The sequence below is a fragment of the Aspergillus fumigatus genome, chromosome 2, assembly GCF_000002655.1.
Source record: "Aspergillus fumigatus Af293 chromosome 2, whole genome shotgun sequence".
Taxonomy (NCBI): Eukaryota; Fungi; Ascomycota; class Eurotiomycetes; order Eurotiales; family Aspergillaceae; genus Aspergillus; species Aspergillus fumigatus.
This window is the reverse complement of record NC_007195.1, coordinates 2,686,193-2,713,461: the sequence shown is the minus strand read 5'-3', so window position 1 is coordinate 2,713,461 and position 27,269 is coordinate 2,686,193. Positions and strand designations below refer to the sequence as shown.

At 49.4% G+C, this 27,269-nt stretch overlaps 9 protein-coding genes across 9 annotated transcripts; 7 read left to right on the top strand and 2 right to left on the bottom strand.

The window, feature by feature from the left end:
• The first annotated feature begins 26 nt into the window (after positions 1–26).
• Positions 27–3,245, top strand: AFUA_2G10590 (putative disulfide isomerase). The gene is made up of 4 exons (XM_750299.3): positions 27–612; positions 673–754; positions 814–2,337; positions 2,392–3,245. The coding sequence occupies exons 1-4, from the start codon at positions 371–373 to the stop codon at positions 2,755–2,757; spliced, it is 2,214 nt and encodes a 737-aa protein (XP_755392.2). The 5' UTR covers positions 27–370; the 3' UTR covers positions 2,758–3,245.
• A 116-nt stretch (positions 3,246–3,361) lies between these two features.
• On the top strand, positions 3,362–4,589 carry AFUA_2G10580 (cytochrome b-c1 complex subunit 10). The gene is made up of 5 exons (XM_001481615.2): positions 3,362–3,469; positions 3,640–3,707; positions 3,963–4,016; positions 4,129–4,276; positions 4,335–4,589. Exons 1-5 carry the CDS (start codon positions 3,467–3,469, stop codon positions 4,341–4,343), a joined length of 282 nt encoding a protein of 93 aa, XP_001481665.2. The 5' UTR covers positions 3,362–3,466; the 3' UTR covers positions 4,344–4,589.
• A 181-nt stretch (positions 4,590–4,770) lies between these two features.
• Positions 4,771–7,544, top strand: AFUA_2G10560 (amino acid permease). The gene is made up of 3 exons (XM_750296.2): positions 4,771–5,880; positions 5,941–6,052; positions 6,112–7,544. Exons 1-3 carry the CDS (start codon positions 5,634–5,636, stop codon positions 7,439–7,441), a joined length of 1,689 nt encoding a protein of 562 aa, XP_755389.1. The 5' UTR covers positions 4,771–5,633; the 3' UTR covers positions 7,442–7,544.
• Positions 7,545–14,242: 6,698 nt separating this feature from the next.
• Positions 14,243–18,222, top strand: AFUA_2G10550 (C2H2-type zinc finger protein). The gene is made up of 4 exons (XM_750295.2): positions 14,243–14,263; positions 14,732–16,121; positions 16,186–16,959; positions 17,036–18,222. Exons 2-4 carry the CDS (start codon positions 15,332–15,334, stop codon positions 17,059–17,061), a joined length of 1,590 nt encoding a protein of 529 aa, XP_755388.2. The 5' UTR covers positions 14,243–14,263; positions 14,732–15,331; the 3' UTR covers positions 17,062–18,222.
• Positions 18,223–18,871: 649 nt separating this feature from the next.
• Positions 18,872–19,940, top strand: AFUA_2G10540 (uncharacterized protein; the record flags this gene model as incomplete). Its single annotated transcript, XM_750294.2, has 3 exons — positions 18,872–18,968; positions 19,044–19,234; positions 19,295–19,940. Exon 3 carries the CDS (start codon positions 19,299–19,301, stop codon positions 19,938–19,940), a length of 642 nt encoding a protein of 213 aa, XP_755387.1. The 5' UTR covers positions 18,872–18,968; positions 19,044–19,234; positions 19,295–19,298.
• A 533-nt stretch (positions 19,941–20,473) lies between these two features.
• On the bottom strand, positions 20,474–22,864 carry AFUA_2G10530 (MFS transporter; the record flags this gene model as incomplete). The annotated part of the gene is made up of 6 exons (XM_077804152.1): positions 22,098–22,864; positions 22,020–22,040; positions 21,911–21,968; positions 21,212–21,846; positions 21,040–21,142; positions 20,474–20,979 (listed from the first exon to the last, which is right to left on the bottom strand). The coding sequence occupies exons 1-6, from the start codon at positions 22,200–22,202 to the stop codon at positions 20,474–20,476; spliced, it is 1,428 nt and encodes a 475-aa protein (XP_077660315.1). The 5' UTR covers positions 22,203–22,864.
• A 494-nt stretch (positions 22,865–23,358) lies between these two features.
• Positions 23,359–24,387, top strand: uaZ (urate oxidase; the record flags this gene model as incomplete). The annotated part of the gene is made up of 3 exons (XM_750292.1): positions 23,359–23,498; positions 23,559–24,205; positions 24,266–24,387. 3 exons carry the CDS (start codon positions 23,359–23,361, stop codon positions 24,385–24,387), a joined length of 909 nt encoding a protein of 302 aa, XP_755385.1.
• A 350-nt stretch (positions 24,388–24,737) lies between these two features.
• Positions 24,738–25,382, bottom strand: AFUA_2G10510 (mitochondrial 54S ribosomal protein uL13m; the record flags this gene model as incomplete). Its single annotated transcript, XM_750291.1, has 3 exons — positions 24,738–24,868; positions 24,935–25,295; positions 25,362–25,382. The coding sequence occupies 3 exons, from the start codon at positions 25,380–25,382 to the stop codon at positions 24,738–24,740; spliced, it is 513 nt and encodes a 170-aa protein (XP_755384.1).
• Positions 25,383–25,569: 187 nt separating this feature from the next.
• Positions 25,570–27,087, top strand: AFUA_2G10500 (40S ribosomal protein uS9). The gene is made up of 4 exons (XM_750290.2): positions 25,570–25,838; positions 25,919–25,941; positions 26,131–26,202; positions 26,294–27,087. The coding sequence occupies exons 1-4, from the start codon at positions 25,793–25,795 to the stop codon at positions 26,582–26,584; spliced, it is 432 nt and encodes a 143-aa protein (XP_755383.1). The 5' UTR covers positions 25,570–25,792; the 3' UTR covers positions 26,585–27,087.
• Positions 27,088–27,269: the final 182 nt, after the last annotated feature.

Below are 27,269 nucleotides of genomic sequence, written 5' to 3'. Positions count from 1 at the left end.
GGTAGTCTAGTCCCCTCCAGCGAATTAATTCATGGGGCCAGGCTTGAGGTCTACTTGGACTTTAGTAGCCAACGCGCTAAGGGGGCGTCGACACTCACCCGCCTTCTCATCCATTCTGAGGGTTAAATTCATCTCCCAGTTCGCAGTTCGCAGTTCAGTCCCTCTGTTATCAGCAATTGCTTCTGTTACACTGCTTACTGCGCTCTGACTGTGCCTGCCTCTGGATTGAGCGGTTCGATAAATGTGGAGTTTGGACCAATGTGCCTATTGTGAAATCTACTTCAGCCCCTTCTTCTTTAACAATTCTCGACTTTCGTTTTCAGTCTTAACCTGTTGCTTTCCGGGTCTTTGACCTTGAACGCCTGCCAGTATGAGGTCCTCTTTGCTGGCGTGGTCGTTCCTTTCGCTTCTCTCTATCCCAACTTTTGCCATTCCTTCCGGCGGCATCGCGAATGATCTTAATCTTGCGAACAATCGCCTCGTCAAAAGAGCGGAACCGGTTGAAAAGACTGAGTCGGAGCCGGTGTCGACAACATTCAATGGCGTCGAAGTGCCGCCCCTGAAAGAGTTGACACCAGAGAACTTTGAGGAGCTTACCAAAAACGGTTACTGGTTTGTGGCTACTGTACCCGTAGCATTCACCGTTGATATAGTATTATTAACAGGAAACAGGTTTGTGAAGCACTATTCTCCGTCATGTCCCCATTGCAAGGCGATCGCTCCCACATGGCAGACTCTATACGAATACTACTATGTGAGTGCTCAATCCACGTTCGGCATGTTCGTACTGGGTCACTGTCTAACATGTGCTAGACATCTAAACCGATATCTTCCTCTTCCGAGCCGTCTGATACTCAATCCCTTAACTCCTTCCAAAATTTCTACAACTTTCACTTCGCTTCGATGAACTGTCTTGCATTTTCGGATTTCTGCAAGAGGCTGGATGTCAAATGGTTTCCGACATTTTCCCTTTACCATAATGGCAAATTGATTGAACAGTTCGAGGGTGCGAAGACCATGGAAGGTCTAAGTGAGTTCATTGAAGGCAAGCTAGAATCAATCCGACCTGGTTCTCGTCCTCCGAAGGGCGTAAAGCTTCCCAAACCGGGCGACAAACAGGTAGACACGGAAGCTGCGCCGGACGTTCCAGCCGCCAAGGACAAGGACCGTGTGGCGGGAGTCAAGGCTGGTGAGAAGCATAATGAACAAGTCGCTCAGCTCGCCAGCGCAGAGGCTCCGGTGAAATCTGCTACCCCTAAGGTGAACTCGAAACCATCCGCGCCTGCGAACCCTCAAGGTATCTCCGTTCCTCTTACAGCAGAGAGCTTTCAAAAGCTGGTCACAACTACCAGAGATCCCTGGTTCGTCAAGTTCTATGCTCCGTGGTGCCATCACTGCCAAGCACTGGCGCCTGTTTGGCAGGGAATGGCCCGGGAGATGCAGCATGTCCTCAACGTTGGAGAGGTGAATTGCGATGCAGAGCCCAGGCTTTGCAAGGACGCTCGGGTGAACGCCTACCCGACAATGTACTTCTTCCGTGGTGGCGAACGCGTTGAATACACCGGTTTACGCGGTCTTGGCGATTTGGTCAACTACGCAAAGAAGGCTGTAGACATTGGATCTGGTGTTCAAGATGTCGACGCAGCTCAATTCAAGCAGCTGGAAGAAAAGGAAGAAGTGATATTTCTGTACTTTTACGACCACGCAACGACATCTGAAGATTTTGAGGCCTTGGAACGTTTGACTCTCAGCCTGGTGGGTCACGCCAGATTGGTCAAGACAAGCAGTGCGGCTCTCGCCGAGCGGTTCAAGATCACAACCTGGCCTCGTCTCTTAGTCTCCCGAGATGGACGTCCCAGTTACTATAATGCTCTGGCTCCCAAGGATATGCGGGACGTCCGCCAGATTCTGAACTGGATGCGCTCTGTTTGGCTGCCTATTGTCCCTGAACTCACGGTCTCTAACGCCCGCGAGATCATGGACGGGAAATATGTTGTTCTTGGGATTCTGAGCAGGCGTCGCTCGGATGATTTCATCCTTGCCAAGAGAGAATTAAAGAGCGCCGCTCTGGAGTGGATGGACAAACAAACCCAGTTGTTCCGATTGGAGAGGCAAGAACTTAGGGATGCTAAGCAGCTACGTATCGAGGAGGCAGAAGACCGCAATGACCAACGTGCCTTGCGGGCTGCTAAGAACATGCGCATTTCCATCCGGGAAGATGACAAGAAGCAAGTTGGATTTGCCTGGGTTGATGGCGAGTTCTGGGAACGGTGGCTGAGGACCACTTTTGGTATCGATATCGAGAACGGAGAACGGGTCATCATTAACGACCAGGATGTAAGTATCATTCAAGAACTACTGTGTTTGCCATTGCTGACCACATCTCCACAGAATCGACGCTACTGGGACGCCACTTCTAGTGGAGCTCCGATCATGGCCTCGCGAACCTCCATCCTCGAAACGATTCCGCTAGTCATCGCCGACTCGTCGAAGTTGAAGCCTAAGTCCACAGTCGGAACATTCGAATACATCTTCTTCGTCACTCGGTCCTTTATTTCCGGCCATCCCATCATTTTCGTCGCATTGTTGACCATAAGCATTGTTGCCGTCACTTACTTGGCTCGAGCAAGGCTGGCAAAACGTGGCCTCAGTCGTGGTGGCATCCTCGGCGCGGTTCAGAGCAATAGTGCCGGCTTTTTCCGTCTCGATGGGAAGGAAGGTCTACTGAATGGGGGCGGCACCGGAAAGGTCGATTAGATCGTCGGCATCAAGCGCATTGTACAGTTAGGTTTTGTTTTCCTCTCTGTTGTTTTTTTACTGCGTATCTTCATATTGCCCTTCTCGGTTGTGCCATTATCACTAAATGGGTCTCTTCTTTCAGTATGGACGACGCCTCTCTCATCTTCTTTTTCCCTATATAACCCATTTTCTTTTTTCGTTATCGTTGACTTTGCTTGAATTTGATTGAAGCGGTGTTGGCATGTGGTCCACCTTACAAAGGAAAACGCTGGGGGATTTGTCAATACACCGCGGGAAAAAGACACATAGACAGCTATGCAAATGAATACATGTCTGTTTCCTATGAGCAGGGAGAAGATGGTGTGAAGTGTCGTCACAAAATAACTCAAATAACTTGGTCGATAGTCTGTCTATGCGCATCATATTCCTGCCTTGTGTGCTTCTTCTTAGTTCAGATTCATAATGTCTTCTCAGTATCCATCAATCCACGTCGTCTTGACTCTGCCTATCTCTATACCTATTTAAAAGAATCGGAAATCCAAAGCCTCTTATTTGACGCCGTCATTGTCACGTGAGTGGTACTGTGTCTGCTGATTGGCCGCGGGATTGCCGCAAGTTGCAACATCGGAGCCTCTCGGTTTTCGTCGAACAACCATTGCTCTCGTCGTGCATTCCATCGCTGGAGTAGTCCTCGTGTCCAGTGCACTTATACACAACTAATAACAAGATGGTACGTGTTGTATGGAAACGATTATTGTCGATTGAGTTTTGGCAGGCTTGCGAGGGCCACATGAATATTGCTTACCCGCAAAACTACGGCCTTCAGCCGGACATGCCATCCCGATGCTGTGGAAGAAGAGGGCAGAGTGTTCAATTACTGACGATTTCCTGCCTTTCTAGTTCTCGCAAACTCTCCGTCGCGCTGCGTCCCAGTCTACTGGCGCCTACCGCTCTCCTTTCGCTCCCAAGTGAGAACCCCCTCAAGCATTGAGACCCTACCAGGCATGTCACATGGGAGGCATTTTGGTGTTCGGGCGGGGCTCTATGGACTGTCCAGATCGTGGGTCGATCTTTTGTTCATTGACAAGTGATCTAGCCCCCATATATATGTCCGAATTGGCGATTCGATGAGTCTTCGTCACTTAAAAGCACAGCCTGGCTGTCGCAGAGATACGAACAATGGAAACAGGGCTTTACTGACTGTGGTCCTTGGTGAAAATTAGGTACTACGTTCCTGCCCACTTCGGGGGTGTGAGCGTCAACATGGCCACCAAGTAGTGAGTCTCACCTTTGATGTTTCTATCAAGATCCTATATGAGCGGACAGGCTTCCAGAAACCTTACACCCTCGTCTTATCACCGCTCCATTCTAACATGCTCTTGTCTGCAGCGCTACCATTGCTTCCACCTTCGGTGTTGCTGCTGGCGCCTTCGCCCTCTTCTTCTTCGGTGAAGTGCCCCGTGTGCGCAACGACATCCTGCGCAAGGTTCCCTTCCTTGACGAGTACTTCGACCGCAGCATCCCTGCCGAGGACAACGTACGTACCTTTGAATCATGCTAGAAACTGTTGTGATGATTTTCTGACCGTATACTAGCCGTTCTAAACGTCTTGCAACTTCCGCGCCGTTTTCCTTGACGCGAAATGCCACTTGTATGGTTGGTCATCTGCTTGCGTTACCGGCTTAGTGGTGAAAACAAGGATTCGGTACTGTATTGTGTAGAATAGCGATGGCTTTTTGATAGCACATAGACACGCCTGGTCACCATCAAGATTTTCTCCTTCTCTTTCCTTCTTTGGCACCAAAATAAGGCTTAAATGTCAAGCAACAGCAACATATTTATGACTACGATCTGTTCGAATAACCCCGGGGTCTTATTATTACACTAGTACCAGTGACCTGGGCCTTCGCTTGGAGGTCTTTCCTGCGTTGGTAAGTTCAGCACCGAAGCCACACTTGCGGGCATGTCCTATCATCATCTGTCAAGTACCATTCCATCAAGCCTGTCGATTCCTTTCCCACATAGGCAGGTGTAGCCTGACGATAACTGAAGTCATGCTACTTTTGTTCTAGAGAGAACGAGATTGTCCAATAAACCAGCGTCTTCCGGCCGCTTTGACCGCATTTCCCCGGAATACAACGAAAACGAACAGGGGCGCTTATCTGGCACACGTATCTCTCCTCCTGTTATCAGCCACCTGTGACTCTCTGGCAAGTCGAACACAGCTTATTCAACTCGAATTGATAAGGGAATTTGCTCTGATGTTTCCGGCTTGTTAGTCACTTGTTGACCTTGTCGAATCTCCCTGGGCTTCGTTTGCATCCGCGCCGGCTGAAGATTCCCCCTTGGGTTGGACTCCTCGCCAAGCTTTCTCTTGAGGAGGATATCTACGAGGTCATCCATACTCCTTAAGCATTAAACCAGCAGTAGGGCGGGGGATTTAGTCTCATTCGACATGACACCCCAATATGACCCGCACATTGAGGGTGATGATCCTGTCGCAGCTCTGATAGTCGAGATCCCATCGTGACCATCCCGCCAGCGTATCAGAAACTCTTCCCCTCATTCACCCTAATCTTCCACGTTATCTCCCAGGTAGTCTGGTCTCACTATCGACAGCAATGGCCCGAGACTCTGGTTTTCGTGCCGACGTGAGGGCTTTACGGTCGGTGTGGATGATTATATCTACTGCTAGGCATCCCTACTATTTTTGTCGAGCGACAAGCGTCAGCTCATGCAAGGTGCTATCATCTGAACTAAGTCTGATGGTTACACAAGGCTAGATTTGTTCGCTTTAAGAAGGTCCTGAGACGCCTTGAGCTTGTCCTTTCTACTACCATTGTTCTTTCCTCCGTGGACACGAGCAAGACTGCAATAGACTGGAAGCTTACGCGATGTCGTCCATTAAGGTCGCTTCAAAACAGGCGGTTTATCAAGATGTCGACCACGATCCCGTCACGTCTGTATTGCCAAACGGGGATATCCCGTACACGGATCATGAGATGGACGCGGACGAGCGGGTGATTGTGGCCCTGGGTTACAAGCAAGAATTCAAGCGAGAGTTCTCTTTGTGGACTACGTTCTGCGTCAGCTTTGCCGTGCTAGGGCTCCTTCCCTCGTTCGCGAGCACCCTATACTATGGTAATAAGGCCTTGCTCTCCTATCACGGTGCATGTGCCCGGCGCTGACAGTGGCTTAAAGGAATGGGTTATGCGGGAACAGCAGGCATGGTCTGGGGGTGGATCATCGCCATGATCTTCATTCAATGTGTGGCAATGGCAATGGCTGAACTATGTTCTGCAATGCCGACGAGGTGAGTTCATTCCATTTTTGCTTGTATCGTCGATGAAATAGAATGACTTACTGGATTAGTGGTGGCTTATACTACGCAGCGGCAGTTCTCGCACCTCCAGGGTACGGACCCTTTGCAGCCTGGCTGACAGGTTGGTCCAACTGGATTGGCCAGATCACAGCAGCGCCGTCGGTAGATTTTGCATTGGCGGCGATGATTCTGGCAGCTGCATCGATTTCCAACCCGGACTATATCCCAACCAGCTGGCAGACGTTCCTCCTCACTACGCTGATCATGATCATCCACAGCTTCATCAGTAGCATGCCGACGAAATGGGTCGCGAGGTTCAATTCATACGGTTCCACCTTCAACATGATGGCTCTCGTTGTCGTCCTCATTGCCATTCCTGCGGGTACGAAGAACGAACCGAAATTCAATCCGTCAAAAGAGGTATGGGGCACCATCACCAACGGTACGGAGTTTCCGGACGGCGTGGCTGTGCTCATGACCTTTGTCGGTGTCATCTGGACAATGTCAGGCTACGATTCGCCTTTCCATCTGAGCGAGGAATGCTCGAATGCAAACGTCGCCTCGCCGCGCGCCATTGTGATGACCTCTGGGGTCGGCGGCCTCATGGGCTGGTTTCTGCAGCTGGTAGTCGCCTACACTGTCCTCGACATCGAGGCCGTAATTGACTCGGATCTCGGACAACCTTGGGCATCGTACTTGCTACAAGTCATGCCGCGCAAAACAGCCATGGCCATTCTCGGACTTACCATTGTCTGCGGGTTTTCCATGGGCCAAGGCTGCATGGTTGCCGCATCGCGAGTGACCTACGCCTACGCTCGCGATGATTGCTTCCCCTTGTCACGAATCTGGAAGAAGGTCAACGAGAGGACCAAGACTCCTGTCAACGCCGTTATCCTCAACACTGTTCTGGGTATTCTGATGTGCCTTCTTATTCTGGCGGGCGATGTGGCCATCGGAGCCTTGTTTTCTATTGGCGCCATTGCACAGTTTGTCGCCTTTACCATACCCATTTCTATCCGGGTGTTCTTCGTGGGGAACCGCTTCCAAAAGGGGCCATGGCACCTGGGCCCATTTGGTCCGGCGATTGGAGGGCTCGGCGTCTTGTTTGTTCTGTTGATGGTGCCCATTTTGTGTCTTCCCAGCGTGAGAGGGGCGGATTTGATCCCTGACCAGATGAACTGGACTTGTCTGGTCTGGGGTGCGCCGATGCTGACGGTGACTATCTGGTGGGTCATTGATGCACGCAGGTGGTTCAAGGGTCCCAAAATCAATGTGGAGCATGTTATCCATGGCGTGGAGGCGATCGTGGATGTGGGGGTGGAGGCGGAGGACCAACGGAGCCAAAGTCAAGATGCAGCGAGCAAGTCTTCGAATGTGTAGGTAGTCTTCTGTCGGTAACCATAGTTACATGTAATTCCCCTACCACGCTTACAACCCGTACGTAGCTGCACGTTGTCCTAATGAAAAGTGATGACATACTGAATGCGTACATTCTTCCATAAGAGCTTATATGCGCTTACTCAACTGACTGTCGGTCTTAAAGAAGGCACTGAGGCTTAGATCATATATATACATATATTTTTCTCAATAAGGTAGCAACTCGGACTGTCTTGAATCCCCAATAAGTAGAGTCCCATGCCCAGAAGACAAAGTCATTGAAGAACATTGTTCTTACGCTCACTAAAACATCAGAACAAGACTTCCTCGGAAGAGAATATATACATATATATCTTCCCCATTCCTGCATGCGAATACCACTATCTTCTATAGTCTCAATACTGCAATGCCCCAGGATACGCGATTCTGCTGCCAATCCATCTTATCCAAAGGTCCCACCCAGCTTATCACCCTGGCCATTGGGAGCATAGGATGAGGTTAGCAAAACCGTGCATGATTGACTCTACCGACCATTCCACTGGCTTGATGCAGCCTGCAAGCTCCACTTCATCCTGGAAGAATGGAATATCTGCATAAAGTATGATAGCTGCGTCGATAGGTGCTCAAAACCCCACATGCCGCAGGCAAAATAGTCTGAATAAATGAGTCTAGACTACAACAGTGGATCGCATATCAGATCGAGTCAACCGTGAGTCCGGAATAGAGACATTGTATTCAACTACGCAGTATGAAACTCATGAAGGACATTGATTGATTCCGCTGTTCCCGTCTGTACCATGTCTCGGTCTATATAAAGTAATCAGGTCTGATAAATATAGTAACCCCCATGTCTACTCCGTACTCTGTATCAGATATAGCTTCATTTACTGGTGAAATTCAGGGGCAGGTAACCCGATCCTACTATCTCACATATTGTTGATTTCACAAGGGCCATTACCTATCGATTACAAAGCTTTATTCCGTGCTTGCCTTGCCGAAAAGTCACCCGACAGTCACTCAGTCTACAGCACATGCAATGCGGCAGACTGCTAGTGGTATCCTCTCACTGAAAGAGCGGCATCCACATGCTCAGGCTATAGGTTTCAGGCGTCAGCCTACAAACTGTCGTGGGGTCCGTTGCAAGCTACAACACACTACGGAGTACCAAGTATCCAACCATGTGGCTCAATGAGGTTATCCAGGCTAGGAAAGTATAATTTTGCTCCACGGCGTGTAGCTTACTCAATTTGTCGATCATTGCGCCGTTTCGGTTCAAGGATTGACAGGGGTTTATAGATAACAATATTTGCACTATTGTTACGACCTAGAGGGGTAGACAAGGACCTCTTAGACGATGACCTCCCTCCAGATTACTGGCATGATGCGATTTTGTCGGATCAGATCACGGTGTGAAAAGGGGTTATAGTAGTGGTACGGCGGAGCTTCATATATTAGGGCAGTTGTCTCGGGAAAGTCTATATCTAACCTCAACTCCTTAATATCAACTCCTTAATGTCGAGAGGCAGAGAGGGTGCAAGTGCACGGCCCAAGCCAGAGAGGCACTGAGGGGCTGCGTGGTAAGGAGTACCTTCTTCGTTTCTGTTACTTATGACGCGGCTAGTGATGATAAGAGGCGGCTGAGACCGATGATCTGATACAACTAGGAACACTACCTAGGCATCCCCCGTTTAGTACGAAATGCTGATTGCTGGCCCCTATGTATCAAGGTGATCGACAACGTGCAAGCAATTGTACTCCATTAGATCCTGTAAACAATGACGTTGTTTTAGGCGGGGCTCCCTTCGGCGTACTGTAGGCAAAGTCCCTCTAAGCATAAGCAATATGCAGATAAGCTGATTACTCAGCTATGCAGATAAGATCAGCTAAACACCCCTAGTGCTAACCTAGGGCAGATACAACCTAGGTGACCTCAACCCCTCAACAAATCAGACAAATTCAGCGCGCACAACTACCCGAACAAGTCAAGACTCCGCTTGGCATGAGGTGGGTGGCGCATTCGCCTTCGAAGGTTCTAAAATTTCTCATTGGCTAACTGTCAGACCTGAAAACTAGGCGATCTTTCTTCGGGTTTACTCCGATCCATTTTAACAGGGCCAAAACTACCGAGGAAATCCCTGGGCCGAGAAAATTCCGGATGGATCGGAAGGCTTTTAGATTTGTATGTAGCGTGATGGACTGAACAATCTATCCTCATGTACTCCGTACTCGGTAGCGTAGGAAGAAACCTGAGCGGTTGTTGACTGCGGGATCTTTCGCATTTGTCATTCAAGTTTGATAAACTTTAGGTATGTTAGGGGCGAGGAGCATCAGACGCGATCGGCTCCTGCTTCGTTGGGACAATCTCTCTTTGAAGATTCACATTACTACCGTACGCAAAAACCACAGAGCACGGAATACGGAGTGAGAGAAAACGTCCTAAGCGGTTAGCATGGCTTAGTACAGCCATGTAACCCCAAGTCCCAATACCTTGATGAGTTGTCCAAGGTTTGCGCAATTAGTGAAAAGGTCAAGCAACCAAACCAGATTATGAAATAATAATGATCCTGAGGAGATTGGCAGAAGAATCATCCTCAGCGCGGATGTATGGTAAAACAGAGTACAGATTAGGCCACACCGCCAAGTGCTAGTTGCATATTGGACGATTAGACCACCCATTGAGTTGTCCTTCCGTGGAAGTTTCGATGAGCGGACCAGGGCTTCTTCAAGTGGAGCTGGATCCCCTTCAAGTTAGCGGGATTGGACCGCCACATTGGGCGACCTGCATTCTAATCCTGGGCAGTGGGATGCATCACGCATCGCCCTATTATCCTCGGACATCTCACATAGGCAGTTGGGCCCTGGAGTGATGAAACGTTGCTGTTTGTAACCATGGTTGTACCGTAAGTGGCAACTCGAGCGAGGTAAAAATTCAAACTCGCAGTGCAATATCTGTACATTGTTAACTAATAAGCTTTTGGATTGACTTCCATTTTGGCTTCTTGTGGAAGTATGATTCGTTGTATCGAATAGGACATTGTATCGTATTTCTGATAACAATTATTGATCGTGTCGCGGAATTCCTCCACTGGCATGGACCATCGTTGATAGAACTCTGTCGTGCTACGGATTGTATTGGTAGCTGCCTGAGGTAACAGACTAGCAAGGGTAGGCGGAATTTAGGATGAGAAACGATATTGGCGCGCTCCTTCTGTGCACCGCAGGACGGGGAATGTATTAGGAGGTATTACGGAGTACAGTACGTTGACTGCCCTAGAAATGGCTTGAAATTATGGTGTATATGAGTATTACCTAGATTGCTTGATTATGCAAAGGAGACAGATATGCTCCTTCATTCCCATTCTCATTCGTTGTCTGATGAATATCATTCTTTGAACGCCTATCGATATATCCCCAAGCAGATCAGATAGGCAAGCTTGAAGAAATGATCTATGCAAAGGTCCCGCCTCTGGCTGTGCCGTTGTGGTCCACAATCGAAGCGGGAGAAGCTCTCAGCGAAACTCTTCTGGTGGAGAATAACCGCTGGGCTTGTTGGGTCTAATCGATGATGGGCCCATCTCATGATCTTACAGTTATAGAAGTAAACAGCTAAACATTATATATTGGGACTTCTTGACACAATAACAACTCCTATCCCGGTCAATTGCACTCCAGTTGACCGATTCGATGACGGTCTGGTAATTGCATTGTAACAAGAATCAAAATCTCTGACGGACTCTCCGTCTATTGCCGATATGATTCATCATACTTTCCTCATTGGGATGGTGGCGAAAGACCACGACACCAGAACCATGGATGAGCAAATTAGGATTGGACGGTTTGGGTCGAGCTTTTTCTCGGTCGGTAATTAAGTCGGGCAATAGGTAGGGTACTTTACGGTAGTGTAGACACGCTGTACTGTCATCCTCCATTGCATTCTGTCCGGTTGCTACGGAGTAGATACTACTGCATAATTGCAAGTGTGTGGTCTCACTACGGAGCAGGACTGAATAGAATGCGAGGACAAGAGTGATGCTATAAAGAGTCTAGATGGTCTTTTAAGGCCGATGACAGTGATCAGCCATTTTTGAAAATATTGTTGCATGAGGATTGTCGTAATGCGTGCGTACTCACACTTGGTCATCTTATTGTTGTTGTTCTTAGAGCAGAGAACGTTCTCGCTTCTATTTTCGGCTCGAAGGTCGAATGGTGGGAAATCTTTCGAGTCTCGTCCAATGGAACTGATAGAACCTCTTTGAGAAAAGACCCCATGACATGGTACTTTGGTTGTATTGATGTATCTTCACGCGCAGTTTTATATGTGAACCAGGAGAAAGAATCCAATTGCATGATCATATTCACTGAAAGCAAACTTCAATGCGGAGTCCCGAGATGCATTATCATCTATGTGAGCCGTTGCGCTCCACAGTAGTGACACTGCAGAAAGACAGGGTCTAGACAGGACAGGAGGAGTTGGTACTTTGTCGACGACTCCTGGTCATGAGTCTTTATGTAGACAATATTTTGGCATTGGCAGTTTACAAGATATTGTTCTGGTATCGGTGCATCAGAAAGTATTCGCTGTCTCAATATGTCTCAGTGACCATAAATTAATACTCTACACAGACCGTCCCATAATGATATATTTACAGGGAAGGATTTGGTCAAGTAATGTCCAAACTAACAGGCATTTGTATCGCCAAAATAACCTGCAAGGCACCCCATGCTCTCAGCGAGATCTAAACATGCCAAAAGATGGAGTAGGTGGGCTATGACCCATATTCAGGTTGATCATGTTCACTGTATATAGAATCCGAACATGTACCACTCCACTCTCTCGATGGCGGTGATGACCATGATAAGGTTCTACCACTGCGAGCTACCATCCTCGCATGTGGGATCAATGTGGATGTGTCATGAGGATCCCGTAGAGCCCCTGAAGAACATTTTGGAAGGGCGGGACTGTCAATTGCGGAGAACTGATGTAAGAGCTGGAGACCCTCCACTTGAGCTTAAGCTTGACAACATCAACGAAAGCTGTGGAACAATAATCAGACAACAGAAGCGCTGAAAGCCAGCAATAAGTAATTAAAAAGCACAAATAATTTTGATCAGCCAATTCGTGTCGGATGAGAAAGCCTCAGAGAGGAACTGAACGCCATCAGAGCATCGCTTGGTAAGTACGGTTACGTATGCCCCTGTCGTGGACGAGATAACTATACCTATCAATTATTATGGAATAATTAGAGACCCAGGTTCACCATGGAAGCATGATCCTTGTCCTGAAAACAGCATAGACCATAGGTTAAGTTCCTTCCAGCCTCCCACAACAAGGTGGCATGCATGGCATAGGGCGAATGGCTTGCTTCCTCTTTCTTCCGCTCCCCCCCCTTCAACTTTAGGATCTACCTAACTACAATCTTGGTAATGAATAATCCATTCTATTATTTTCCTTGAGATATATATTTCTTGTCGTGTAGGTAATCAGCTGCATATCAAAGTAGACTATGACTATATTGGTTAAGACATACTTCAGTGCTGAAATATGGATGCCTCTCAAGATCTGGTATTGTCTGATTGCGCGATAAATCAAAGGCCAGAATCTGGCTTAACTAAAAGAAAAGCACACAACCGCTTGCGTTCTGGTTCAAGATTGGCAGGCTTCTCAAGAACCGTGGCACGTCACCTGTGAACAAGTCACCGCCAAGTATCTTTTACGTGTCTGTATGCGGTAAGTATACCACCCTGGTACTTCCGGACAACTGTCTTCGGAACACGCCCGACCTCTCCCTGTCAACAACCCACACTCGTCACGGAATTGTTGCACGGATTTGGGTAGTTTTAGCATTTGGAATGAAAATTATTGGAAGCCGAAATGATATGAAGATTTTAGAATTCATCGTTACCACGAAGTACAGAAGGTAGGTATTATAAGGTAGGTAGTGATAACAAATCTCACTAACCAAACAGCGATTTCCATCATGATTTTCCCCTGCTTGCCGCCGCTGCCAACTAAATTCAATTCTGCACCTCCTGCTTTCCGGATAGTCAGCATTCGGAATTAAATCTGATTAGGTGATGGGCCGATTTTGCCGTTTTCCCTGTGCTGGCAATGAAATTTATTGGATGTTTTTTTTCAGGGCTTGACCGTTTCCATACTTTAGCAGGGAAAAGAATGGTAGAACTAATCACTCAGGTGCCAAGTGCTGGAAAATTATGTCACAGAATTACAAGAAGTCGGCAGTACACGAGCATTCACCAATGGTGCCAAAAATCAGAAATTTGTATGTTTGGTACATTAAAAATCAAGGCAATTTTCTCTCTACAACCCTTCGAAGCTCGGCTTCTGGGGTGCTGGATCATCGGGAACCGGACGAAGCGCGAATCAGGTCAACGGCACACAACTGCTCCAAACGGTAAGTGCTTGCTTACGTACTTACTATTACAACGTACAGTACTCCGTACCTCCTTGCAATATTTACAAGTTTGAAATCTGAGATGCTTTTCTTGAAGTCGAAGTGGGTTACCAGTTTGGACCTCTTGCAGTCTTCAGCAATCATAGAAATGATGATAACTAATTGATCGTAAAATGCTGAAAAATCGCCCCGTTGTCAGATTAATATCTGTTGCTTTGTGCTTCTGTGACCGTTTTCCTCGTTTTGCCTCCCAGAGTTAGTGACGATCAGCCACCGCCCGTCGTCGTTGGTATGTACTAGGTATCTACTATGTAAACTATCTGATCTCTCATCCTTTTTTCTTCTCTCAACTATCTATTCATCTATTCCTTTCCCTTTCTCCCCCGAAAAGGTGCCACCCAATTTGTTCCTAGTAAGTCCTCCTACTCAATTCTGTTTTTCTCGCACGTCTTTTTCTAACTTTCTTTTTTTATACTTTACGCCGCCGTTGTCGTCGCCCCCCTCCATTCCCCGTGACCACTGACCACCCAGACGGCAACACCGTACGTACCTTGGTGCTGTATTTTTGAATTATTATTATTATTATTATTATTATTTCTCCCTTCCATTTTTATTTTATTTTTAATCTTTTTTTTTGGGTTTCAAATTTTTTCTTTTTTTTTTTTTTTTTTCCTCTTCTCTACCTTTGCCCTTGGTCATTTTCTATCAAACTCTTGTACTTTTTCTTTTTCCCTTCTCCCTTCCTCCCTCTCCTCCACTCTCCTAAACTCCGCACCTATACGCGTTGTTCTTTACAGCCCTTCATCTGTTGTTGTTGATCAGACACCGTCCCTATCCGAGGATCCTGGTCCCATCTCACGCAGCTATTGACGCGAAGCAGATTTTGGCTAGTTTTCTGCCCACTCTAGCACTGCTGGTTGTGCTAGACCCACTTACACGCCGCTTCCCTGGTGGATACAGAACCATTGACTCTTCTGACAACGTGCGGATAAAAAGAAGTTCCCACAGAACTTGATTTTCTTGTGGGTGACCGTGGGGAATTCAGGTTAAGCATTCGACTTCAATCCTGACACTCTTCTTCTGCAGTGGAGTCGAACTCGATCCTATACACATCCATTGTTGCTCAAACAGTTTCATCCTCGCCGCAGCTGTCGATTGTTGTGAGGGACCGCCTTTTCCGTCGCAACCGACCTTGTCCTACCGTACTCTCCTCCGCGGTACAGGAGGGAAAATTTCTCAGTGATTTTTACTGGAAGAACAAGTGAAGAAGAAAGTTTAAGCAAAGGTTGTCACCACTTGAAGCTGGGTGACATTGAAAGAATTCCAGTAATCTGCTGAGCTTCGCTTCCTGTTCGAAAACCGTCAGGGAAGAGGGATTGTCTTGGTCTGTGATCGATGAACGGGATACCGTGAACCTCTTGTCCAGTTCAGCCCTATCATATCTCCCCTCTCGCGTCTTCACCAACCCCTCGTCCGCTTCATGATGGATCCTAGATCTCACCCTTCACGGCCTCCATCCACCAGCCTTCCCCAAGGCTCCACGCCTCTTTCCTCGACACCCATATCGAACATGCCAATGCCTCAGTACACCATGCAGCCTCAATACCCTGTGTCTCAGCCGCACACCCTTCCTCCGCTGCAGCCTCATCACAGTCAATCTCCTGCCCCTCATTCCTACATGGGTCAGCCACCATACCGGCCGGATCTGTCGAGATATCCCGCGTCTACGCATGATGTTTACGCGTCATCGGCTGCACCCATCATGCCTCATACCACGGTGGGTAGCTTACCGCCTTCAACCTTCCTCTCCCACCACAATCACCAAGCGCAGGCACAACAATCGCAGCACTATCCTCCTCCTCCTCACAATGTGCTACCACCTGCTTCGAGCGCGCAGACTTACCCACAACCAATTGCGCCCGCTCCACCACGGGATCGCCGCCCCGACTTCAATGGTATGCCATCTGGCGCTTTCAGCTACCCCGACGGCAAGGCCTCGCCTTGGATGAACCCCGATCCGGTGGCAGCTGCAAACGGTGCCGGAGCTTACGGTGCAAAGGAACCTCCACGCACTCAAGTGGTTGGATCTCAAGGCCGACGTGGTATTCTTCCGAGCGTTCCGGGCCGCGTGGCTCCTGTCACCAATGGTGTCAATGGCACCGCCAAAAACACGACGATTCCGGCCAAGGACGCGGATGGAAAGTTCCCCTGCCCTCATTGCAACAAGACATACCTTCACGCTAAACACTTGAAGCGCCATTTGCTAAGACGTGAGTGCTTGTATTCCAACTATCATTGTTAGGCATTGGCTAACCAAATAATCTCACCCTCTAGACACTGGTGATCGCCCGTACATGTGTGTTCTCTGCAAGGACACGTTCTCTCGCAGTGATATTCTGAAGCGCCATTTCCAGAAATGCTCCATCCGACGCGGTAACCCCACAGGGGCGACTCACTTGTCGCATCCTCAGGCACATTTGAAGCGGTCTCAGGCTCAAGCTGCAGCAAATACTGCAAAAAGTTTACAGGAGGAAGTCAGTAGTACCGTCCCGCCTTCCAATGGCATCGCGGGTGCGACCTTCAGCGAGGGGGCCGTGAACGGGAACGGTCTGGGTGCAGGCCGACCAGGTTTCACGGACCAGCAGCCTCTAGGCTTTACGATGCAGTCTGTCAATGGACTGGGCCGTGGTCAGCCAGACGACGCCTACGCTCATGGACAAGCTCATCAGAGAGCATCGTGGATGGCTACTCCCAAGCAGAACCCGTACCTTGTGCAGCCTGGCACTGAAGCACCTAACCAGCAGCTGAATGTTGACCGCCCTACCCTTGAACAGGCGAAACCCTCCGTCGTTGATCCCAAGCGTCCCATGATGCCCGGACCCGACCCGAATCATGGCGGTGGACTTGATTGGACTTCCATGTTCCAGGCTGGAGCCTCCGACGGCTATATCAATCAGGTGTTCCCCCAGTCCATGGCATCCGGCCAGGAGCCTATCCAAGCCCAGGTTGAAACTGAACGAAAGTTCTACCCTACCACTACGACGGCTGGCCCTCAAGAAGGTGGAATGAACGGTTTATACTTGGCTTCTACTACTCTCGGTGGCGATGGTAAGTAAAATGAGAACGCGCGTGGCTATGCTCGAATAAACCTTTAAGAATAAATTTCTAATTTTCTTGCACCCAGGCACCGTTCAAGCTGCCAGACAATAGTCAATGGCTCAAGGGATGGTCGCGACCCGACTGGTAGTGAAGCCTATGGATATTGTTCCTTCAGGTTTTCCATTGGGCCTGATCTACCGTCTGGAAACTCATACGAGGTCTACTTTCGCAACTTCTACAACAAACGGGTCATTTCTTTTTCTCCTCCAAAAATGAAAGGGTTCTTCCGGTCAAGCATTTTTCTACGGCGAGCGCAGTATTACGGCGGTTCTGAATCGGGTTTGATTTTCTCCGACTCCATTACGAGTGGGAGATGGGTCGGTGTGTGGTTTATCCGGCGTCCACAAATAGACTTGGGCATGTGTTATTGTGTTTTGTGTTGTTCAATTTTCCTCATCATATCGATGCGACATTCCTTAAAGGAAGATTGCCGTCGTCTTCAGGTCTCGATTCGCATGACCTCCCTGTACTTTCAAACGCCGAACGCGCGCGGGGAAGGACAGTCGTTGAGTTCTGATTGCATCACTTTACGGCCGTCCAGATCCGCATTTCATTTCCCTGTCGACCATGTAAGTAGATTCTGTACGCTCTGCTCGGACATATGAGCTTGATTTGGTCCAAGAGACATTTCTGGTGTTTTTATCTTCCTGTTTTTGTTTTTTCATTACATTGTGTGCGTGTGCGTGTGATTTTATGGTTTCATTCTCATTTTGTTGTTACCCTTGCCCCCTCCTTTGTTATGTTTGCCATCTCCTCTGTGCAAAATAAGAGAGTGTCATGTCTCTCGAGGATCATATTTTTCATACGATCGGAGGCTGGTTGCGTTACGGAACGGCCGACCGTCGCCGTCTTTGCTCTGAGTGCTAAGATCTCTTGTCAGCCATATGAGACAGTTCTATACGTGCTATGTGCTAGGGTTTGCATTCCTGTGTGTTCGAGTCATGTTCGTCTTTCCTTCTTACGATCGGGTTGGATCGACTACGATTGTCGATTCGACCAAGTCGGATACGAGAAGGCAAACAACGCTTGTGCATGTTGCTTTCTGACAAAGACAGCATGGGGCAGACGAGCAATGGGAACACGGAATGAAAGAAGGGAGGGGGTAAAAAGGAAGAATTGAAAAGAAGAAAATAGATCTATAGACAGTCGATGTTCGATTAACCTGCAAAAGATGGGCAAATGGGAAAAAATACGCTACCAATTTTCTACCTGACTACTAAATTTATCTTGTAGGCACTCGAGACGCTTGTCCGGCCTCTTAGTGAAGTCAAACGGACATCATCTTCAAGAGGGAGATGCACATGTGCAACACTGCTGGACTTCCCTTCTGCCCGGTGCGGAGATGCGCTTCTGGTTCCGATATTTCCCTACCTCAAGCTGGAGCTGCCGTTCGTCTAGATTTTCCTTCATCTCATCCATCGGATAATTCAGATCGCATGCAGGGTATCTACACGCTCTCTAGAATGTGATGATCGATATGTTTAGCGATTTCCGCTCGTGATATATTGAGTACGGAGTAAATTTCGTAGAAGAGAAGCCAGTCTAACCCCACGGTTCCCCTCCGTCACCATGTTAGGTCCCCCGAGTATTCCCTGCCCAGGGTCATGACTTCTACGTAAAGCCGCTGAAGTGAGCCATTCAGTCTGAGCGATCCGTTCTTCAGTTCCTGCCTCCCTTATCATCAAGTCAAAATTCCCAGGCTCTCATTTTTTGTAACTGTCTTTCCTTCTCAGCGCAGTGTTCGTACTAACGGACCCTAAGAGTATCTATCTACTTACTGTGTAAAGCGAGTGAAGACGTCACCGCCGAGTCTCTTTTCCTCTGGGGCGATATCAGCAACGGCTGATTGGCTCGTCCGGCGGCAAGCACCACTGCGGGTCAACTACTTTGGAGTGACTTTGGGGCAATCCTTCGTCTCAAAAACCGCACGTCTTGCTCTATCTACTTTGTACAGTAAGGTATCACAGATTTCCGAATGATTCGTTCGTCTAGTTCGTCCCACGCAGGCTGAATACTAAGTAGTCGATCCGGAGGCATTTCTCTGCCTGATCTGTTCCTTCTCCCTCTTCCTCCCGTTACCGCTACCAGAACTGAAGCCGACGAATTACCGCCACTACAAGTCTACTACATCCCATCGCTCCATTCGAGAAATATACGTGATTTAGGTTCTTTCTGGCCCTTTTGCGAACCCGCGGGGACAGGTTGGATTAAGGATACGTTTCTCGTTAGAGTCTTTCCCGTTCGAGTGCTACTTGACAGACTGCTAACTTCCGAAGCTGAACAGAATCATGTCCAACATGTCCACCAATCGGCCTTTTCTGTCCAACTTTCTGGCGGCGTTTCGGGCCCAGTCGACGTACAAGGCCTCGACAGCCGGCAGTCAGTCCGCCGCAGGTCCATCGTCCTCACTCTCTGCCGCTCAGATCTCTCAAGGGGCCCGAGCAATAGCCACCAAGACCGGTGCCGGCTCGAATGCGAGCACTTCAGCAGAGCAATCATCCTCCTCTACCACTACTGCCGTGCACGCAGCATCGAACCACCACTATCATCACCACTCGTCCTCTGCCGCTGCCGCATCTTCACATGCTAGACCTCATTCCCACCCTCGACCGTCGCTGAATCAGACTTCCCCGAGTACAGAATCCCCTGCTTCTTCCATCTCGACCCCTCTAGCTCCGTCTTCCCCGCCTACACCTGCCTCGTCAAATCCCATACCCATCGCGGATGGTCCTGACCGCCAACGGCGAGGGAGTGACAGTTCCAGTGGATCTGGAGGCTTCCGGGATGCCCTTGGCCCGGAGAAGTGGTATATTGGCGGTCGAACGGCGACAGGAGAGGAGCGCTTCTACCGGTTAGGGATGGTGACCAAAGGTGGCGGACGACTGGGAGGCAGTGGACGAGTCGGGAGCATTGATCAGTTGAGCCTTTGATCTGCGTTAGCTCTGATTCATTGGAAAGTTCATCCAACTTGATGATCCTTATGACTGCAAAATTCTATTATGGATGGGCGTTTGAGTGATTGGCATTGGTTTGGGTGTTGAAGGGCGTTTGCATCTTTCGATTGAAAGGCTTGTGCGGGGGACCGGGAGTGGGGTTTTTGAAGAAAAGCACTTGTGCTTCATCTATCTTCACTATTTTCTTTCTTGCCTACCATTACTCCGCTCATTGTCTTTGACCGTCTCGAGAGTACATCTATCGATGCGTCTGTACATGAGGATATAAATTTGTTGTATGTATATGGGACACTGAACATTGAATCATGACAATTGACCAGTGTACACCTCACATATCTGATAGGTTTGTCTGATAAAGACCTTTCGTTTTGTTCTCTCTTTCGCGGGTTCGGACGAATATGGTGCACATGACTTGAAGGTCGTAGAAGAGCGTCTCGATGTCAAAGCATAATCTTACAGATACTACGGTCATACATAGAGGACAGTACAAGTATAGGAAATATTCGCACTCAAACATTCCCATCAGCCACCTCTCTCCTCTCCCCCGCCAACAACCTCTCCCTCTCCCTCTCCATCCCCTCAACCACCTCGCCCGGCGCCCCATTACTCAGCCAAAGCATCGGCACAGCCGTCACCGCAGCCAACAACCCAAGAGTCCACGCCATCGTATTCCACCCAAACTGATACTCAATAAACCCACCCCAAAGCGGACCCAGGAACATCCCCATAAACGAGGACATAGTCTGGATGCCGAACGCCTGCGCCACGGCCCCTCGTTTGCCGAAGATCCCCGGCCGCGCGCGCTCCATTTCCTCGAGGACCTGCTGCGTTTCGACGTATAGCGCGGGCACGCAGGCGTTGATGAACAGGCCGATGAGGGTGAGGAGAGAGAGGAGGAGGATGATGTGTGGGGTTGTGTTGGATTCGACGAAGCGGAGGGTGATGAGCGGTGGGGAGAGGAGGAGGAACCCGGTGAAGGTTACGAGGCGGGCGCCGTAGCGGTCTGAGATGGAGCCTGTGATTGCTGATTAGAGTGTGCTGGGGGGTTATGTGGCTGGCTGGCTGGATGCCTTACCAAAGTATGGTTCGAAGAGCGCTGTTATGGTTGAAGGGAGGAAAGCTATCCCTGCGCCAAAGGGGCTCCAGCCGAATCTGTCCTCGACAAAGACGGGAATGGTCTGTCGGGTTGATGAGGGTGAGTAGGATTCTCTTGGAATGGTGCAAATAGGGGACTATGAAGAGCGTACCGAGTCAAAGGCGGAATATAAGATGCCCTGGACGAGTAGGGCGAACGACGAGATCACTACCCGTGGCTGGCTGGCTATGCGCAACAGAGCAATGTTCCTCCACCCCGTTGCAGTTTCCGAAATTTGTGGTGGGCGCTGCGGGTATTCCTCACGTGGATTCTCCTCAGGCGAATCCGACAAATACGCGCGAGCTACCTTCTTCTCGATCACGGCCACTCTCATCACGAAGTCGACGCCGATAATCGCAAACGCCATGGCAAACACCGCATTGTACCCGGCTGCATTGTAGACTAGTCCGCCAAGCAATGGACCAAGGAGGAAGCCCAGCGCGATCGACGATCCCAGATACCCGATCGTCTGGCCCAGGTTATCGAACGAGACCGAGTCGGTCATGAGTGCAAGACCCGCGACGGCCACCATGGCTGTCGCACCGCCCTGGAGCAACCGCGCAACTACGAACAGCCACACAGTATGTGCGACCGCCAGCATCCCCATCGAGGCGCCGAGCAGGATGAGCCCGAACAGGTAGGGGAACTGGCGGGTGGGTGCGATGTCGACGAGGTACCCGAATATGGGGCAGCAGATGAACGCGACGACTGCCTCACACATCAAGAGTACGCTGACCCAGTATTCGCCTGGATACGGGAGATGTTAGCTGCAGCGTCGTTTTGGGGATAATCAGCATTCTGCACGACATACGTTCAATGTATGGAACTCCTGCCCTGTCGACTAGCGCGGTTGGCATCACTGGAACAATCTGCCGTCTATATCAGCAATTGCGAGGACAGTATATTCCGTAACTGCTCACCATTGCATATAAGAAATAGTCCTGGAAGAAACGGTCAACGACCAGACGAGTACCAATACTGGTTAGATGCCCACTCACAGTAAACGACGATGTCCATACTGTGGCGATGATGAATGCCGTGGACGACCGTATTCGTAGAAGCCAGGGAGGGCGTTTATGCCCTTTGTTGCTTGAGCAGAACATCGTCTGCTTGAATACTGTTCAAATAGAAGCAGTTGAACGAGTGTGTGTTGTCGGCTTGTCTTCGTTAATGTTCCGCTGGCGCCATCGAACTACGTAGCGTAGCAGACTTTGATGTGTCCACTTAGAGCCTTTCTCTCAGCAGCAACCCTAACTCATTTTTTTCGATCCAACCAGTCCAATGATATGATATTGGGAAGCCGATGACAACTGCACTCGACAATGATTTCAAGAACTCATTGAGAACATGGGAACAAGAGCAGTGGAGCTATGGATCAGCAGCCAATGAGAATGATGAGGTGCGCTAGATAATTGCTTCAACTTCGTTGAGCTCCAGCAATGCTGTGAACACGCAGCTTATCAGATACTTTGAGACTTATCTCTGTTAATGTATAGCCAACCATCTTGATACCCGACAATCAACATTTTAATATCCAGGAAGTCTCCCTGGATTCCTCACTGTCATTCCATGTGGTCAGTCCACAGTCCAGACAGACTCCCGAAAAAGCCAAGCAGGGCTCTCATCTTCCAGATTTAAAGAGCAAGAGAGTACGGGTAATATACCATCATTGCAGAACTAAAATTGTCCATGACGAAAAATGATCATCAGCCCAGTTCATTTGTCCAGTAGCTGGCCCATCTTGATCCATGCTGATAGGCCGCCCTAGGTATACCTCAGTCATTCAAAGAGCATCCTAGCTACCGTCATCGTCAAAGGATTTTAATCTATAATCGCATCATGCGATGGATTGCAGAGAGTCGCCAGCCTAAAATACCACCAGATATCAGGGCTCCCAAATGCCATAAACCGCGCGATAAGATAAATGTCGGAGAACAGTAAGGAGGATGGCCGCAGCCGTCCAAATAAGCGGCTTTCGGAGGTGGCCGACATGGACAGCCAGCAACCATCATGCGATGGATTTTTCCGCGGTTGTCCCTTCATGACCGGACTTAAAAGCTTTTGGGTCGCCTGGTTGCATTGTAGTATCAGTCTTTTCCTCCTCCTTCACCCGGATTGCTAGATTGTGACCTTTGGCTTGAGCATTACCCCCAGATTCCTTATCGTTCTTGAGCTTCCCCGCAGGACTATTTACCCCGACACTCCGACTACACTTCTTTCTAGACAACTACGGCTACTCAGCTCATTTCACTGATCAAAATGTCGGCCCCTGTCACTGCTGCTCGCTACGGAAAGGACAATGTCCGTGTTTACAAGGTCCATCGGGACGAGAAGACCGGTGTGCAGACGGTGGTGGAGATGACCATCTGTGTGCTGTTGGAGGGAGAGATTGAGACTTCGTGAGTCGGAGTTAAGGGCACAGAGTCAGACAAAAAGTACTAATTGGAGGCCTACAACAGCTACACCAAGGCCGACAACAGCGTCATTGTCGCTACCGACTCGATCAAGAACACCATCTACATCCTGGCCAAGCAGCACCCCGTCACTCCCCCAGAGCTCTTCGGCTCCATCCTGGGAACCCACTTCATCCAGAAATACAAGCACATCCACGCCGCGCACGCTCACATCATCACCCACCGCTGGACGCGCATGAACATTGACGGCAAGCCCCACCCCCATTCCTTCGTCCGCGACAGCGAGGAAACCCGCAACGTTCAGGTGGACGTGACCGAGGGCGCCGGCATCGACATCAAGTCCTCAATCACTGGCCTTACCGTTCTCAAGAGCACCGGCTCGCAGTTTCACGGCTTCCTGCGCGACGAGTACACCACCCTCAAGGAGACCTGGGATCGTATCCTGAGCACAGATGTCGATGCCTCGTGGCAGTGGAAGCGCTTTAGCGACCTTGGCGAAGTCCGCGCAAATATTCCCAAGTTCGATGCCGCCTGGTCTGCGGCCCGGGAGATCACCCTCAAGACTTTTGCCCAGGACAACAGTGCTAGTGTGCAAGCTACTATGTACAAGATGTCCGAGCAAATTCTGGCGATTGAGCCCTTCATTGAGACTGTCGAGTATTCTCTGCCCAACAAGCACTACTTTGAAGTCGGTGAGTATTGACGATGCTTCCTCCGACTCCATTCGAATAGCTAACGTTGTATGTCTGCAGACCTCAGCTGGCACAAGGGCCTCAAGAACCTCGGCAAGGATGCGGAGGTGTACGCGCCTCAGACAAATCCCAACGGATTGATCAAGTGCACTGTGGGCCGCTCATCCAAACCCAAGCTTTGAGAGCGTCTCAGTCAAAGGAGTGCATTTCATGATTTGTCACGGGAGTTAGCCAAGGCATAGCTGTACATAATCTCTGGGAATAGGGTATTTCATCTAGCATCATCCATCCTTCACTTGCGTATAGTACAGAAGCACCGAACATGTAGGAGGAAACTGTTGGGAACGACTGAATAGAGGAGATTCTGAGAATGAAAGAAAACAAATAAGTCACAAAACTCCCACCCATGCGCTGGTAAATCGGCCCTAAAATAGCACAGCAAAAATAGAGTTACAGAAGCAGATGGCGTCGCATCTGAGGTGAGAGATGATTTCACTTTTGTTCGATTTCGTCCCCCTTGACCAAGCACCATTTATGCAGACTGCTTGGCCTCAGCCTCAGGCTTCTTGAAGGCCTGTTGCACCTCCGGCAAATTGCCAATAACCGACTTGTTACCGAACTTTACGATATTCTCCTTGTAAGGATGAGCCAGACCCTCGAAGGCTGTTCAAGTCAGCAACAGTCTCACTTTGCGTAGTACATTCGAACAGCAAAGACCCAAAGACTCACTCTTCAACCGAGCCAACCTCTTATCCCGAAGCCGGTTCTTGGGCAACATCCCCCGAACGGCCCTCCGGAGAACCTCACCACCGCCCCATTTCTCAAACATCTGGTCCATTGTCATGCTTCGTAGGCTACCGGGCCGCGTGGTGTGCGTGTAGTACTTCTTCTGGAAGCGCTTCTTTCCCGTGGTTCGCAGGTCACTGCAGCCTACCGCGACAACATAGTCACCGCAGTCTGTTGAAGGGTCGTAGATGGGCTTGTGCTTGCCCATGAGGAACAGGGCGATGGAGGAAGCCAGGCGACCAAGCGAGCGCGGATCAGAGCCGACGTCGATATAGTGCCATGTGCGAGAGTAGGCGAGACGTGTCTATACATATAGATGTTAGACCAGATGGCAGAAATGGAACTGCAAAAACAGAGCGGGCTACCACACCTTTCCGATGGTTTGCGACATCTTGAACTGCTCTCCTTAACGAGATGGACCGGGGCGAAACTCAAAATCAGAACAAATTGATTGAACAATCAGAACTGATTTATAACGAAGTCCCCGGATGGCTGATTCCCAAGTTCCAGATTCCAAGCTTCCGGGAAAACCTCCGCTGAGTCTGCTCCCTACCGTCCAGACTCCAAACTCCGCCGCTGACTGACGCAGACTTTATGATCACGTGATTGTAGCCCCCCGACAAGCCCTAGAACGGCACTAGCGCGGCGCACTAAGCGAGTTTGTCCGCACGGATTCTGCCCATCTCGAATCGAACGCCGCGAGAAATACAGCCCTGCGACGACGACAACTTTCCAACCCCCCTTCGAACCCACCCTCCGGCACACTCCTTCTCGACACCGACAAGGGCCATTCTACACATCATGGCTTCCGTCCCGAGTGTGCAATGCTTCGGCAAGAAGAAGACGGGTAAGCATTGTTTTTTTCCAAAAGGAGACAGGGACGCCGATTTGAAGAACGTGATAACTAACTGGGAGTTATCTGTATAGCCACCGCTGTCGCCCACTGCAAGGTATGAGGAGATTTTTTCCCCATTTCCCTATGATGTCGTCCCAATGGCAACCTGCGTGATATTATCGAGATGGAATACCGTCCGGAACGTGCAAGACAATGGTTGATTTGGAGGACAATACGGGATTTGCCTCTACGTTCGCATGGAAACAAACAACAGAACAAATGCTGAGAATTGTTTTATCAACAGCAAGGCAAGGGTCTCATCAAGGTCAACGGCCAGCCTCTCAGCTTGGTCCAGCCTGAGATCCTCCGCTTCAAGGTACGACTACAAAACCCAACCGAAGATGTCGCATAGATGCGAAGGAAAACGACACAAAGGAAAAACAGAAATCTGACGACAATGCAAATAGGTCTACGAGCCTCTCCTGATCGTCGGCGCTGACAAGTTCGCCGGTGTCGACATCCGTGTCCGTGTCTCCGGTGGTGGTCACACCTCCCAGATCTACGCCATCCGCCAGGCCATCGCCAAGTCCATCGTCGCCTACTACCAGAAGTACGTCGATGAGCACTCCAAGAACCAGCTGAAGCAGGCCTTTGTTCAGTACGACCGCACACTGCTCGTCGCCGACAACCGTCGTACGGAGCCCAAGAAGTTCGGTGGTCGCGGTGCCCGTGCCAGGTACCAGAAATCCTACCGTTAAACGACCCCGCCAAACAAAAAGCCACGAAAAAAGCGCAGAATGGTGTTGTGTTTCTCTCATGGTGTACTGGGGCGGAGATTATGGAGCAATCCCACTGGGCAATCGAAGAAGGTTCGAATTTGGTTGTGGCAGTGGAGTGGGTTACTGGCTCTGTCTCGGATGATTTAGTATAGGCCAGGAATCTGAAATATTACCCATTTTTTTTTGTTTGTCATCCATCTGTCCTTAAACAGAGATGATCGTTGCGGATGTTATCCTGCGTTGTCTGTTTGGGTCATCTTTCTATCTATATGGGTCTGGGCCAAGAAAGAAATGCAATTTTCGGATATACGGTGACCAGGACTGACTCAGGAAAGGCGCAGTTGTCTTGATGACTTTCTACCCTAACAAGACGCGGAAATTCAAACACCGTTCTGCCTATGATCGTTGATCACCTAAATCTACAATTTGCTAGAGATTATTGCACTTTGTCTCGCAGTATATGCCGAATCGGGAACCCCCCGTCGCATACACATGTAGAAAGCATTGGATGCTGAAGGACACGGCAAAAGCCATACTTTATGGATGCTTAGCATTGAGCAATGGATGACATCCGCCTACCAGAGGCGGTCTTGCTCAAACCGTGCCGCGCGTTCCTACATCACTAAGGAATTTCTGTATTTCCCGTTCACTTGATATGCACGAG

Bases quoted from the DNA above. Each gene is read 5' to 3' on its own strand.
- AFUA_2G10590 (XM_750299.3), top strand. From the start codon at position 371: ATGAGGTCCTCTTTGCTGGCGTGGTCGTTCCTTTCGCTTCTCTCTATC. The intron at 613-672 runs GTTTGTGGCTAC...AACAGGAAACAG, and splicing joins CTTACCAAAAACGGTTACTG to GTTTGTGAAGCACTATTCTC. The intron at 2,338-2,391 runs GTAAGTATCATT...ACATCTCCACAG, and splicing joins TCATCATTAACGACCAGGAT to AATCGACGCTACTGGGACGC.
- AFUA_2G10580 (XM_001481615.2), top strand. The intron at 3,708-3,962 runs GTGAGAACCCCC...GGTGAAAATTAG, and splicing joins CGCTCTCCTTTCGCTCCCAA to GTACTACGTTCCTGCCCACT. The intron at 4,017-4,128 runs GTGAGTCTCACC...TCTTGTCTGCAG, and splicing joins GTCAACATGGCCACCAAGTA to CGCTACCATTGCTTCCACCT.
- AFUA_2G10560 (XM_750296.2), top strand. From the start codon at position 5,634: ATGTCGTCCATTAAGGTCGCTTCAAAACAGGCGGTTTATCAAGATGTC. The intron at 5,881-5,940 runs GTAATAAGGCCT...AGTGGCTTAAAG, and splicing joins CGCGAGCACCCTATACTATG to GAATGGGTTATGCGGGAACA. The intron at 6,053-6,111 runs GTGAGTTCATTC...TTACTGGATTAG, and splicing joins TGTTCTGCAATGCCGACGAG to TGGTGGCTTATACTACGCAG.
- AFUA_2G10550 (XM_750295.2), top strand. From the start codon at position 15,332: ATGATGGATCCTAGATCTCACCCTTCACGGCCTCCATCCACCAGCCTT. The intron at 16,122-16,185 runs GTGAGTGCTTGT...CTCACCCTCTAG, and splicing joins GAAGCGCCATTTGCTAAGAC to ACACTGGTGATCGCCCGTAC. The intron at 16,960-17,035 runs GTAAGTAAAATG...TCTTGCACCCAG, and splicing joins TACTACTCTCGGTGGCGATG to GCACCGTTCAAGCTGCCAGA.
- AFUA_2G10500 (XM_750290.2), top strand. From the start codon at position 25,793: ATGGCTTCCGTCCCGAGTGTGCAATGCTTCGGCAAGAAGAAGACGG. The intron at 25,942-26,130 runs GTATGAGGAGAT...TTTTATCAACAG, and splicing joins CCGCTGTCGCCCACTGCAAG to CAAGGCAAGGGTCTCATCAA. The intron at 26,203-26,293 runs GTACGACTACAA...CAATGCAAATAG, and splicing joins CTGAGATCCTCCGCTTCAAG to GTCTACGAGCCTCTCCTGAT.